Below are 14,031 nucleotides of genomic sequence, written 5' to 3'. Positions count from 1 at the left end.
TATAAGTGTATTATTACATCCCTCAAACAGCTATTATTGTACTCAGTATGTGTAGCTACCCTGTAACTGCTAATTAAATGCATAAATGGATTAGTAATTCTGTAATACTTTTAGAGGTTGGAGAATTTAAAGATAGTCAAGGTTGTTTTTAAAAAATTTTTATAAATAAAAAATGCAAACTGTCCTTTTATAATGTTTTCCAGAAAGACACATTCTAGCATTTTGTTTCTTTGAAATGCTTTGACATCTCCAATAGGTTGAAAGAAACATCATTAGAGCAGTAATTTGAGTGCCTGGAAGAGAAAGTAGGTATGGGGAGACCCTTGAATAAAATTTATTCCCACATATCTTTCAAATTTAGTCCTTTTTGCTAATGTTTATTTATTTCTCTTCATTTGGTTGGGGTATTACCATTCACTATGTCTAGGGGACCAAACTAATTGAAATGTTCAAAGAGATTGTAGTGCGACAGAAAAGCAAAGGGGTGTGGGGTGGTCAAGGATATATGTATTAAGCATTTTGTTTTAAAGTTGAAAGGCTGGGTGAGAAATTAGAATTTCAGGGAGAAAAGAAGAGTAATGAGCAATTCAAAATGTACAGCTTTTAAAAGATCACAATAAATCATATGCCATATATAGGCCAAAAATGAAAGGGACTTTGTACTCAAATATAAACTTCTGGCAAGATCTGGTTTGTTGTCAGGTTCTCAGACACTAAATAGATGCTCTGTTCACTTAGCGTGAAGGCCCGCAAGGGGCAGAGACCTCCGGGGATTCTTGGCAGTTCTCAAGTCTCATTAGGTCTGCATATTAATGACTTGCAGCAATATAAAGAGACCCTTGAACAACCTTTTTTCCCCTTCCTCCTGCCTGGGTTTCCCAAGGCTAAGGGCCGCCGCAGACACCGCACACATTAGCCAAGTGAGAGGCTTACAGCAACCACTGCTGCCAGGAGACCATGGGGCATACACTGCCCTTTGACACACTGCCTCAGCACCATTCACACATCCACTGAGTGTGTTAAGGAATGGGTGTTCTTGAGGACCAAGGCTACCTTGCAAAAGAGGGGACTATCGCTACAGTTATATCATTATCCAAAGTAGAGGCCAAATCTCAAGGGAGCTAAGTTCAGCCCAAAGACAATGCAGGGATGGATATGCTTAGAAGTTACAAAAAGCTTACTTGCCTTTCCAGGTCAGTGTGTGTCATATAAAAACAAAATTAATAGAATAAGTAAATATGAAAAACAAGGTATGCATTTTATTTCCTTGAAATGTTTCATTGTAGTATCAGAATTATAAGGACAAAATAAAATCTAAAGGCAAAATAATATAGAAATGATTTGGTAAAATTAAATAAATTTAAAAGTAAAATCAGCTAATGTAAAACTTCAATATCACATTGCATCTTGATGCACACAAGTTCAACTTTTGCCAGGTAATAGACCTTTGTGAAAATATGAGGAAACCTAGAACCTTTCAGAAACTATATATGATCATATGCTTGCTTATTACCCTGAAAACCAAGGATCCAAAATTAGAAATACAGCTTTCAACCTATTTTTGACTTTTAATTGCCATCCTTTCTCACATTCTATTCAATACCGCTGGAATACAAAATGGAATGCTCTGGAAGGCAAGAGATTTGAATTTATGCTCTTGTGACCTTGTACAGGTCAATCAATTTTATTCATCTTCAGTTACCTCATCCTTACACAAGGCTAATAATACCTTAATTGACTAACTCGGGTTGGAACAGGTGAACGTCCTGTGGCTCTTTTTTAGCAGTATAATCCCTTAAAGGGCACTGCATCAAGAAAAAACATTCCATCCTCTAACATATTGATGTCTGTCTTCATCTCTCCAACGAAAGAAAGTTGATCAGTGAATCTTTAAAAATGCTCTTGGAAATGTACCTGCATCGGAAGTTACCATCTCTCTGTAACACTACCAGAACATTACCTAGAACATTATTCTTGTAAGATTCCTCCTCTTACTCTTAACAAAAGTTAACAGCATTTCGGTTGCCTTTTGATCACACTCACACTTACCAGCTGACTGGCCTCGGTTGGTGGCATCGTGATCACTATCACCCTGCTCACTGTCTCCATGACCACTGTCTTTAGAGCTTACTATGTCAGCTTCCTGGAATGCAGAACTAGAAGTACAAAAATGTGAATATTAGAATCAAAATAGAGGAAACACAGAAAACGTTCTTCTGCCACCACATGGTCACAGATAGTGCTGCATGCATAGACCTCCTGGTTGGCTTTATTTCTGCTTAAAGCTGGTTTTTATAGCCTAAACCAAGCTCTTCAAAATTGAGCATTAACAGTCACTTTGAATGCTGACTGCATATAATGTTTAGGAATTATTCTATGAGGGGGTCTAGGTTTGTGTTAATATCATTATCATAAAACAGATGTGAGCATACATCTGAAAAAGTAAGGAAGAATATTAGAGGCAGTGGAGAAGTGTAAACTGACAAAATATTTCATATTTTGGTCAATTGTAAAAAAATGAGACACATCATATACTTTAATGTGTTTTCAAGTAAAATTAACATGACCAAAAGTGAAAGCCTGCCCTTATCAGAATGTGTTTATATTTGGATATCTGATAATGTACCTGCTTTGTGCTTTTACTAGGTAGTACAATGTCCATACTACAAACTATGAAAAAAGTTCATACCTGTTAACTCGCCGAGGTCTGTCAACTAGATAGCTGAGCTCTGCTCGCTGGTGTTTAGTCTAGGAAAGAAAATAAATCAATCAAGAGTATTTGAATAGTGAGGGTTTAACTAAGTCTGATCCTGAGATTAGGTATGAGAACTAGTTTAAGTAATTGTGTTTATCCTTACAAGTTTCCAATGATTTTGGGGTGAGGGAGATATGCAGACACTTGCAAAGAAAGTTGAATATATTTCTTTTTACTCATTTGGAAAGGGAAAAACAACAACAACAACATTTTTAAATTGAAGACTAAAGGGTGACTTTAGGTGTGTGTGTGTCTGTGTGTGTTTTTTAAGAAGAGAATACAAAGGGCCTTATAACCCTCCAAACTATTGTCTCTAATGGAGTCACCCTAGGTGTGTGCAGTCTTAATATTCTAAAAAAGTGTTTAAGTGTACACTGATTAACACAAGGAAAACAGCACGCTCAATAAGAAAATAAGTTTGGATATTTCATGGAATTATTTTGTTGTTTATTTTCAAAAGGTGTTTAAGATACAAATGAGCTGTACAAATATTCATGAGTCAATAATGTCTGATATTCAAATAAATAAGATAACCTACCAAGAAGAGTTCATAATTTTCACCCAATTCTTTCCCCTCCAAAAGCCCTCTGCAGTCTCCTCCTCCCTCCACCACCCACAAACCTCTTCTAAACCCAACTTATTTTTTACATAAATCAACTTTATTCTCCACCCTCCTCCAACTTTGCCACTTCTCCACCTTGTAGAGATCGGAATTGACAAGCCAAATTATTGGATGAAGAAAGCCAGCAGCAGAGATTTATCAAAAAACAGTGGCAAGAAGGCGATTATTTGGATAGAAGATATATTTAAGACAACAATTGTTTAAGCCTTTTGTTAGTTTACTCTTACAGGGGTTTGTGCCAAAGCAACTTCATTCAAATTCACACTGTGTGGCCGTTCAGCTTCAAGAGCCCCTGCAAACGCTGTCCAGAGCAGAACTGAAGGCTTTTCTGCAGCCGAGTTTAGAGGACAAGGATCTGGTAACTCATTCACTAAAACATGCATTCGCATTTAGACAACTGCGCAAAGTTAAACAGTCTATAGCTTACTTTTACACGCGACTGAAAGCATCGATAAACAACGCAAAATAGAATTAACTTTATTAATGTCTGGGACAGACCAAAGGGACAAAATCTTTGCCAGTGCTAAAAGTCCCTCCTCCGCACTCTCCCGCCCTCTTGCTCTCCCCACTTCATGCCAAGCTTTCTGAGAAGGGAAAGGACCAGGAGGAGACTTGGATATTAAAAGAGAGGAGAGAGTTCAAGGTGGCAAAGCACCAAGGAGAGGGGTGGGGGTGGGGATGAAGATAAATGTGGAAGTGGGGAACGCAGAAGAATAGAAAGAACACAAGGTTAGGTTACACTTGAAGGAGTGGGAGAGGGTGATTTCCCCCCTGCCCCACGACGGTACAAATAAGTTAATAATCTAAAAATAAATACACAGTGCACCAGAGATACAAGGGCCGGGCTAGAGGAGGCTCTCAGATGGAGGAGATGAGAGATGGTGGTCCTTTCGCTTCAGCCTTACCTCGTTGGACAAAATGCTTCCATTGGAGATGATGTCGGGCTGCTGGTCGCTGTAGCCAGTGACGATAGCCCCGCAGGGGTTGTGCTCAGTGTCCGTGCTCCGAGAGGGGCTGCAGGGCTTAAGGAACATCAGGTCGGTCTTGGCGGACTCTGGGGTCAAGCAGACCTGGTAGCAGTAATTCTGGTTGTGGTGGTGAGAGCCAAAGCCCCCGGACTCCTCTACAGGCACCTGGGCTGGGTTGCTGGGTACGTTGGAGCTTTGGACCAGCATAATGTCAGACTTGCTGAGTTTCTTTTTGCGAGCCCGGGCTTGGCGGCCACAGCAGGTGGAGCCCGCACCGCCACAGCAGCAGCAGCACAGGCAGCAATCGCTGGCCAGACACGTGTAGATGTTGAGCTTCTTCTCTTTTTGGCAACGCACAGCCAGCACTATCATGGCCAGCAGAAAGATGAAGGAGACGGAGCCCAGGGCGATGATGAGGATGAGAGTGAGGTCCAGTGAGGTCTCCCCACCACCTGAGCGGCTGGGGCGTTGATGCTCCCCTGACCCCCCACCTCCGCCCCCGCCCCCTCCCTGGGGTTCCACCGCGCCATCCACTAGCTGTACTACCAGAGAGGCTGTGGAGGACAGGGGCGGCTGTCCGTGGTCGCGCACCTCGATAACCAGCTCGAAAGGCCGCTGGGGGTCGCGCTTGGCCGGCACCCGGCGAGCGGTGCGGAGCTCCCCGGTGCGCCAGTCCATGCGGAAGAGGTTCATTTCGTTGCCTCGCACGATGCTGTAGGTGAGCCGGGCGTTCTCACCGTCATCTGCGTCCACCGCGGCCACGCGAGTGAGAAGGTAACCCGGCTCTGCAGAGCGGGGCAGCACCTCGCGCGCCGGAGTCCCGTTGCGCCCCGGCAGGGGCGCCACTATGGTAGGAGCATTGTCGTTCTGGTCCACGATGAGGATGTTGACCGTGGCATTGCCCGCCAGCGCCTGGGGGCTGCCGGCGTCCCTGGCTTCCACCTGAAAGCTGAAGTCCTTGAGCTGCTCATAATCGAAGGAGCGCAGGGCGTACAAGTAGCCGTTCTCAGAGTTGATGGACACGTAGGTGAAGACGCTCATGCCCTGGATCTGGCACTCGAGGATGGAGTAGGCGAGCTGGGCGTTGGCGCCCTCGTCTCGGTCGGTGGCGCTCACCGCATAAATGTAGGCGCCCGGCACGTTATTCTCGGTCACATACACGTCGTAGACCGGCTGGCTGAAGCGCGGCGCGTTGTCGTTCACATCTGACACTTGCACCTGAATTGACTTACTGGTGGAGAGCGCTGGCTCGCCGCGGTCCCGGGCCACTACGGTCAGGGTGTAGGAGTCCCCCGCTTCTCGGTCCAGGGGGGCCTCGGTCACGATGGTGTAGTAGTTTTTGAAGGAAGACTTGAGGCGGAACGGCACGTCCCCCAGCAGCTCACACTGCACCTGCCCATTCTCCTCGGAGTCGCGGTCGGTCACGCTGAACAGGGCCACCACCGTGCCGGGCGCGGCGCCCTCGCTCACCGCCTCCTTCACGGTGCTGAAGCTGATCTCGGGCGCGTTGTCGTTCGCATCGAGGACCCTCACCAGCACCTTGCAGTGCGCGGGCACAGCGTTCGGGCCCAGGTCCTTGGCTTGCACGTACACTTGGTACACCGGGCTCTCCTCATAGTCCAGCTCGCCGCTCACCTCCAGCCGGCCGGTGCGCGGGGACAGCCCGAAGAGCTCGCGCGCCCGGGGCGAGATGTGGCTGCTGAAGGAGTACACGACCTCGCCGTTTTGGCCCTCGTCTGGGTCTGTGGCGTTGAGTTGGATCACTAGCGTTCCCGGGGGCGAATTTTCGGGGAGGGACACAGTGTAGACGGGCTGGTCGAAGGCGGGCACATTGTCGTTGGAGTCCAGCACTCGGATGGTGAGGAGGGCCGTGCCGGTGCGCTGCTGCTGGGGGGGCAGGCCCCCTCCCCCACCGCCGGCTCCAGCTCCTTCTCCTCCTCCTCCTCCTCCCCCGTCCACCGCGGTCAGCACGTAGCGGTGCACCGCTTGCTGCTCACGGTCCAAGGGCTTCTCCAACACGAGCTCCGCAAATCGGTTGCCATCCCCCTGGGTCTGCACGTCCAGGGAGAAGTAGCTGTTCGGGGTGATCTCGTAGTCGCGTAGCGAGTTAGTGCCCACGTCTGGGTCGAATGCGCTCTCCAAGGGGAAGCGGGTGCCTGGCGTGGCGCTCTCAGAGATCTCCACTGTCAAGTCCGTCTCCGGGAAGGAGGGGGGGTTGTCGTTGATGTCTAAGACCTCGATCTCCACTCGGAACAGCTCCAGGGGGTTCTCCAGGAAGACCTCTAGGTGCAGGACGCAAGAGGGGCTCTGCTTACAGATTTGCTCGCGGTCGATCTTCTCATTCACGTACAGCACCCCGGTCTCCAGGTTGAGGTCCAAGTAAGGGGTCCGTGATTTGGGCACTGTTTGAAACCTGCGAGCGGAAAGTTTTGTAATGTCCAAACCCAGATCTTCAGCGATATTCCCCACGAAAGTGCCATGTTCCTGCTCCTCCTGGACCGTATAGTGAAGCTGGGAAAAGACTCCCTCCACCATCCAGAGCAAGGCAAAGAATAATAGCACAATCATCTCCAAAGGGAAAGAAAGCAGTTTCCCCGCAGCCAGTCAGCCACCCAGTCACCTCCCCCACCACCACGGGGAAAAAAAAATCTCTCCAAAAATTTTTAATAAAAAGCCAAAACACCCCCCCTAAAAAAGTGCGCTACTTTGGGGGGGGGGGCTCCTGTGGCTTTCTGTTGTTAAAAATCTTATTCCTTTTGCTTCATTTTAGGGTTTCCCCCAATCCAGCCTCATTTTTCAATCTTAGCGCAGGAAGGGTGACAGGCGTCCCCTTTCCTCATCTGTAATCTTCCCACTGACCAATTGATAAAATAATATTACAATAGTCAGCGTCCTTTATTCCGACGATCTTGGCGCAACGCAGCGCTGGCAAATCCCAAGGAGGAAATTTTGATATTTCAAGACTGTCCTCGGTTTGTCTTCTTGCTGATGGGAGGAGGAAAAGAAAGAGGAGGAGGAGGAAGATGAAGAGGAATAGGAGAAGGAAGAGGAGCTGCTGTTGGCACCGTTGAACATGCCTCTTAATGTCAACGGCTGGCCAATGCAAAAGGGCTTAAAAACAGCGAGAGAATGTTGTGTCGGAAAAGCAGCGAATGGCTCTGCAGTATAAAACTTTCATTCTCTTCGTATCGTCGGATGGACGTCCTTCTTGGCATTTTTTCCTCTTTCTCTCTATTTGTATTTTTTGGCTTTCATGGTCTTGTCTTTCCCCGTCCTCATCTCCGCCGTCATTTGCCTCTGTTAGTATGATAAGCAGTTTCTTTTCTGTTGCTTTCCTTCACAAGCCGCTTTCCCTCTAATCTGTCTTTCCTTTCTAGTCTCCCCTTCCCTCCTCTTGCTTCAGCCTCAGAGCCTGTGATCTCCGCTAGCAGTTTCTGAGCTCCGAGCGCTCCGCTACTCTGTTTTTGCGCAGCGCCCTCGTTCTGCCAACCAATCGTTAACGAGCACCACCCACCGCGCCACTGTTGATTGGGCAATGTGGTTGTCAAACAGGAGCGTCAGGCAGCAGCCAGGCGGGGCGGGGCCGAGCCGGCGCCTAGGCGACCCGGGTGAGTGTGAGTGTGAGAGCGAGAACAGCCCGGCAGGTCCCGAGGTGCTAGCTGGGGACTGTGCCGCGGAAAGTTCCCAGTCCCCAGCCGCAGGTAATGGGCAGGGAATCGAGAGGTTCCCCTGCTTGCATCAGCAAATGCGAAAACATAATAGCAACAACAGTCGTGTGGTCTCCCAGGAGCGGGGTTTCCAATGATGCTAACATTCTCTTTCCTTTAAGGTATTTCCCTCTTCCGGATCGTGGAAATAAACAACCCCGGGGAGTGGGGCAGGGGTAGGGGGTAGTAGGGGACGAGGATGGAGTTGCAGCGGGGCCACTAATGGACCGGGGTTACTTCATTAAGAGACTCTGACTGAAGTTGCTAGGACATTGAAAAAATGGATGTGCCAAAATAAGCCTGAGGATCAGAAGGGGCTGCGTGGAAAGCCGTTGCGGTGGGAACAGAGATGGGTGCTAAAAAGCTGAGGGACTCCCGCCAATGGATGTGTGTCGCAGCTCCTATAGGGTTAATGTGCCAGATGTGCCTTTTCCTTCCACAAATGCATAGTCACAGCATTTCTGCCCAATAGATTAACTCTCTTGGAGACCGAGCTTCGCGGTGAGAGCGCTTTGATAAGTGGCAGAGGAAGAGTTGCCTTTGAGCAGCCGCCTTCCAGCCCGCCATCCTAGCGCCAGGCTTGCCAGCCCGGGGCGGGCACCGCGCGCCGCCTGGCGCTGTGAGGCGCCTATGATATCCTTGCGCGTCGTGCGGCCAAGTGGGACACCGCGGCGGCGGAGGCTGGGGGGGCGGGCGCGTATTTTCTGCTTTTTCTAAATCTTTAAATGCCACCACTGCCCCCGCGCCCCCAAAGCTAAATGGAGGCACCGATTCCTCCCGAGACCAGGGTCAGGATCCTGAAGCCAGGACGGCCGGGCGGCCGCGGCCGCGGCCGCGGGTGGGGCGGGGGATTCGTATTCGGGAAGTGCGCACAAGCAGTGCACAAGGGGAGCTCACGTATGTAGCTACGGATGCCAGTGAACATATTTGCACATGGATGTTGCGCACATCCGCCTCCCCTGGCCCCACGCGCAGTGCAAACCCCAAGCGAGCCTTTCCCGATCCCTCAGGGTGGGCTTGGAGGCCTCCAAGTGCCTACTCTGGAGGGGCCCAGCAACGGTGTGTGTTCACGCACCCCGTGCTTGTTCCCTTAACGTGTAGTCCCGAACTCTTCCGCTCTAAAGAATGTTTCAATCCCTATCCCCCAAGAAAAGACAGCACATTTCCTATTCATTCATAGGCTGTTCGAACGGACCGGGTGGTTTCTGTACGAAAGCAGTCCCTGTTTATTCTTTTCCATGTGGCAAAAGACAGGAAGGTCCCTTGTGACTTCCCGGTAATGAGCGCCCCCAGAGTAACACTGCCACAACCTGCAGGGAATAGAAAGTCGTTTCCCTGACCCCGGTACGTGGCCCTTCCCTCCGCTCCGGGGATAAAGAGTGTTTGGTGGGCTGCTTGTAGACGGAGGCAAGCCCTGCGAGTGCCCTGAGTGATTTCTGCTCCCCACCCCCACCCCCCGCCGGGCTCTATCATGGAGATGGGTACTGACTGAGCGCTTAGAAAGAAGGATGCCAGCAAAAATGGCTAATCCTTTTCCAGCTGCAGTAAATTGACAACCGGCCAAAGCCAAGTGAAAACCGCTGCAGTTAAAAGACTTCAACATCACGTCTGCGCCTGAGAATGGAGCAGCAGTTTATAAAAGAACCTGTGGATCAATGAAAAGGAGATTATAGTGTGTCTGAATATTAATACGGCATTGCATCTGCACTTTACTTTACGCCCCTCCCCCTTTCTGTTTCTTCAGGTTTGAAATGAAATGTTTTGAGCTCTTCAAATGGACTCATCCGAATCCAGGAGCTTTTTAAAAATAACGGTAATTTTCTAATGTGTTCATTTGTATGACCGGAATATTTGTGTGCTTGTGTATGTGTGTGTGTGCGTGTGTGCACACGCGCGCGCGCGCGCGCGTTCCTGTTTGCGTGTGAGAGACATGCGGCTGAATGACAATGCAGATCCAGAAATTGTTTGGGAAAGGATATTTCTAATCGAGAAATGTAGATGAAGTTCAGCTGACTTGGGGAGGTCTTTGAAACAGAGAGCTTCTAGAGGCAGACGCGAGAACAAGGAGAGATGGCCAGATTTGCCTGTAAATAATCGCTACATCCACTATAACATTCGAGCTGCATTTTTTCTTTCTTTCTTTTTTTTTTTTTTGGTAGAAGATGTTGAATGGGAATCTCTCTGCAAACGTGGGTTGCAGGCGTCTCCTAGCGGCGAAAACAGCACAGGGCAAGCGAGAGGATTTTGCTTCAGAGCTCGCTCGGCAAGGCTTGCTGGTAGCAGACTCACTGGGATTTCTTGAGTCCCTAGGCTAGCGGCCCCGCCAAGGACGCCCATTCCAAATCCTCTAGCGGTTTAGCACCTCTGACTTCCAGTCTCCTGGGCGCCATCCTAGGGCTCAAGGTGTCAGTGGGCTCTTCAGGGGAGCACAGACTCATACCTGGTCTCGACCTCCCGCTAGGAAGCTCCAGCCAAAGGCAATTGGCAAGTGCATTTTGTTTGGAGCCAAGATTCAGATATTGGCATTTGTAGCCTTTTCTGTCTTCTTCCTCTGGAGCCATTGAAACAACCCCAAGTCGTCCTGCCCCAACCAAACACAAAACTTCAGACTTGCTTTTAAAAGCTGTCTCTTAAATGTAATGGGTCTACGGGTGCTTTCTACCCCACTGTGCTGTTGAAGCAGATTTTTCTCCTCCTTCCTTTTCTGCTGCCTTTTCACTCTCCCACCAGCCACCCGAATTCAGTGAGGCCTTGCTTACAAGAAGAAAAGCTTCCTCTTTGAAGTGAAGAATACAAGGCACATGTGCCCACCTCCCCATCATTACAGTCAAGGGAAGGAAGAAGCAATCCCTAGCACCTCTGAGAATCCACCTAAGCCAAAACAAACTGTTTCCTAAGAAAGCGAAGAAGCACTTTTTAAAGGTATGGGGTGGAGTAGGAGGGCGGGGTCAAAATCTATTTTCATGAAAGTGGTGGTTGGTATTTGAGAGTGATAATACGGGCTTTGTATTTCATTTGACTGCTTCAGAAATTGGGTGGGAGTGGAGGTGGGGGTGGGGAACATAGGACACCCCCAATATTAATACCTCTTCCATATTCATAGTTACCAACTTTGAAACTAAGTAATAGGATTGCTTTCTTCGCTAGCCTTTACTGAAAAGGGCAGGAGGGGAACAAGTTTGTTAACCAGCCTTTGGATAAATGAGTGTTAGCAGTGATTTAACATGACTGGAAAGCAATTTGTTTCTAAATCCTCTTATTATTGCAGTGTGCCCAGGGCTTTGAGAGAAGTTTTTTTCTTCTTCTTCTTCTTCTTCTTTTTTTTTTTAAAGTAAAACAAAATGATCAATAAGGAACATTTCAAACGACAGGTTCAGTCACCATACAGCTAGATGGCTTTGGTGCTTGCCATTCCCAAGAAACACAGTATTGAGAGCAAACCAGCAAAGAACCCGGACCTCATTTCATCTCCTAGATACACATGAAACAGGCTGACTTGGAGCGGTGGAGCCTAACGTAAGAGGTGGAATGGTCACATTTTGGATCAGTGCCACAGGCACTGTGTTCCTTTTTTTACTCATCTCTAATAAAGAGTAAATGTTAATTTGAGTGTATAGCATGTGCTATCATATTTATCTAACTTTGGTTTCTGGGTTGTAATGTTTTGAATCCAACAGAAAAATAAGTAATTCTTGTTCGTGGAACTGAGAACAGTAGACATTCCATTAAGCACCATTATGTTGATATTAAAAGCAGAAATAAAAGTATCCATTTTGTTGAAGCTGGTAAATATTGGTGTGGCTTCGAATTTGGATAATTTTCTATTATCCAAAAGGGCTAGCGTTTTGTTAAACCCTAAACAGTGAATTAAAAGCACTGATGAGCTAACGCAACCCTCTAATGCAAAATGACAAATTGCACTTAAGCAATACATGGACAAGAAAATGATTTATGGATTTTTACTATGGTCTGAGCAAATGAAGGCAACATGAATTATACATCCTAATGTTCTAGATATAATTTTCTAATAATACTGTTTAGTTTCAAATGCGATACTCTTGTCCTTTCTATAGAGATGTTGATCGATAAGAAGTCCAGGAATATTTTAAAATTAGGAAACAGTTTTTAATCCTTGCTCCAGATATTGAAGGTGGCCTGAGTGGGGGTGAAGAAGATGAACATTGACCATACTAACATACTTGCCATCTCTTTTAATAGTAAAGAAATAGCCTTTTGGAAACTTAGGTTCCCCCACCCCTTGCCATATTTTGGAATGGAGATAAATAGATCTGATTTAGAATGACAATATTTATTACAACATGACCCTCTACAATCAAAACGTATTATTTCTTCCTACCCTTTTATTATATAGTTTAGATATTAAGAGGTCTGATTTCTCCACAATGTCTCTTAACCTCTTCATATTGTTATAATGCTATAAAATACATAATTTTATTGCAACTTTTATAACATTGTTTTATTCTTTAGTATGTTGAAGATACCCCTTAGTTAATAAAAGTTCACATCCCTTAGGTTTTTTTTTGTTTGTTTGTTTTTTAACATTAGTGGACAAAATAGATTTTATGGACCTTTTAAATTACAGGGGAAAAAATCAATCATGTAAAATTTTATGTGATGCTTGTATTTGAGTCTGAAAAATATGAAGATCTAGTTATTTCTGTGTTATAAAGTGACTGTTTCTAGCAATTTTTATTTAACCAGTTGTAATCCACATAAGTGAGGCAAGGGGGAAATGTGTAGACTTTAGTGACAGTGGTGTGTGTCCCTGCTGTGGTTGTATTCTCAACCATAGGAAATGTCAAATCACCCAGAGGGCTCTGGAGTCACATTAATAAGTTTAATCTTAATTACCCAGGTATATTCAAAATAAGGAAAGAAAGAAAAAGAAAAAAAGTGAATCTTAGCTTCTACTTCTGACAGCATTAATAACCGCTTTTACTGAAGATGACTGAAATCAATGATGTGATTAGGATTGTAAATAAGAACTACAAGACATCACATTAAAAAACCCAGCTGCTTTGCTAACAGGGAGATGTGTGGGTTTTACTGATGGGGCCCAGAGGTGGAAAATGAAGCTTTAGACTTTGAGGTCGCTATATAACAATTTCAAAAATTAATTGCAAGCCTCGATTAAGTTTATATGAGTGAAACAGAAAGTGTCCAAGAAAGGTCTCTCTGTTCTTCCCTGGTAAGTTTATTTCTTGTTTGATGGTGATGTGATTTAGCAGTGTTTGGCTGGCAAGTATATATATATTTTAAGTATATATATATTTTAAGTATATATATATATATTATATTATTATAAAACCACTTGATTTTATAAGTACAAGAACAGATAACCAAGATTGTGATGATGGACAGGGTTTCAAAATATTATGGGAAACAGATGCTATGGCAGAAAGAAATCAGACATTGCTTAAGGATTACATTAGCAATTAGAATGGTGTTAAAATCACAGTAGTAAACTAGAAGAAATAGTAAAATAGATATCCTAATACCAAAATGCTAAAATAGATACCTCAGTACCCTGATACAAAATACTTAGCTTTAGTGCCCAATTAATATGACTCTTTGCATAGGAAACATGATTTCTAATTAAATGGGCTCAGCAATATACTGTTGAAAACATTATGTTATTACAATTTTTTGAGGTGCAAGAAAATAATGTTTATTAAACAACTAATGGTGTTAAACATTTTTATATATGCTATAATATTAGATCTCTTAATCTCTAATATTAATAAGGAGACTTATTAGGAGATAAGGAGACTTGGTTGCACTGTGGAATAAGAGCAAGGCTGCTAAGATTGTAAGATTGGCAGTTCAAGCCTACTAGCCACTCCTCAGGAGAAATTAAAAAAAGCTGTCTACTCCTGTAAAGATTTATAGTCTTGAAACCCTGTATCAGGTTGGGATCCACGTGATGGCAGTGGGTATCTCTGTAGGTCTTATTGTCTC

General features: G+C 45.7%; 1 protein-coding gene across 2 annotated transcripts in view; it reads right to left on the bottom strand.

Annotated features, from left to right (window-relative positions):
* PCDH10 (protocadherin 10) overlaps window positions 1-7,752 on the bottom strand; it is a 56,230-nt gene extending 48,478 nt beyond the window's left edge. For both annotated transcript variants that reach the window (XM_004711854.4, XM_004711853.2), the window contains exons 1-3: window positions 4,283-7,752; window positions 2,690-2,748; window positions 2,050-2,156 (exon numbers count right to left, since the gene is read on the bottom strand). In XM_004711854.4, coding sequence (XP_004711911.1) covers window positions 2,050-2,156; window positions 2,690-2,748; window positions 4,283-6,913 — 2,797 coding nt within the window. In that variant the 5' untranslated portion in view covers window positions 6,914-7,752. The remainder of the gene's footprint in view (window positions 1-2,049; window positions 2,157-2,689; window positions 2,749-4,282) is intronic.
* Between the last annotated feature and the right edge of the window lie 6,279 nt (window positions 7,753-14,031).

The sequence above is a fragment of the Echinops telfairi genome, unplaced genomic scaffold (genome assembly GCF_000313985.2).
Source record: "Echinops telfairi isolate 266 unplaced genomic scaffold, ASM31398v2 ScPeMD7_14;HRSCAF=57, whole genome shotgun sequence".
NCBI lineage: Eukaryota > Metazoa > Chordata > Mammalia > Afrosoricida > Tenrecidae > Echinops > Echinops telfairi.
This window is presented reverse-complemented; position numbering and strand designations above follow the sequence as displayed.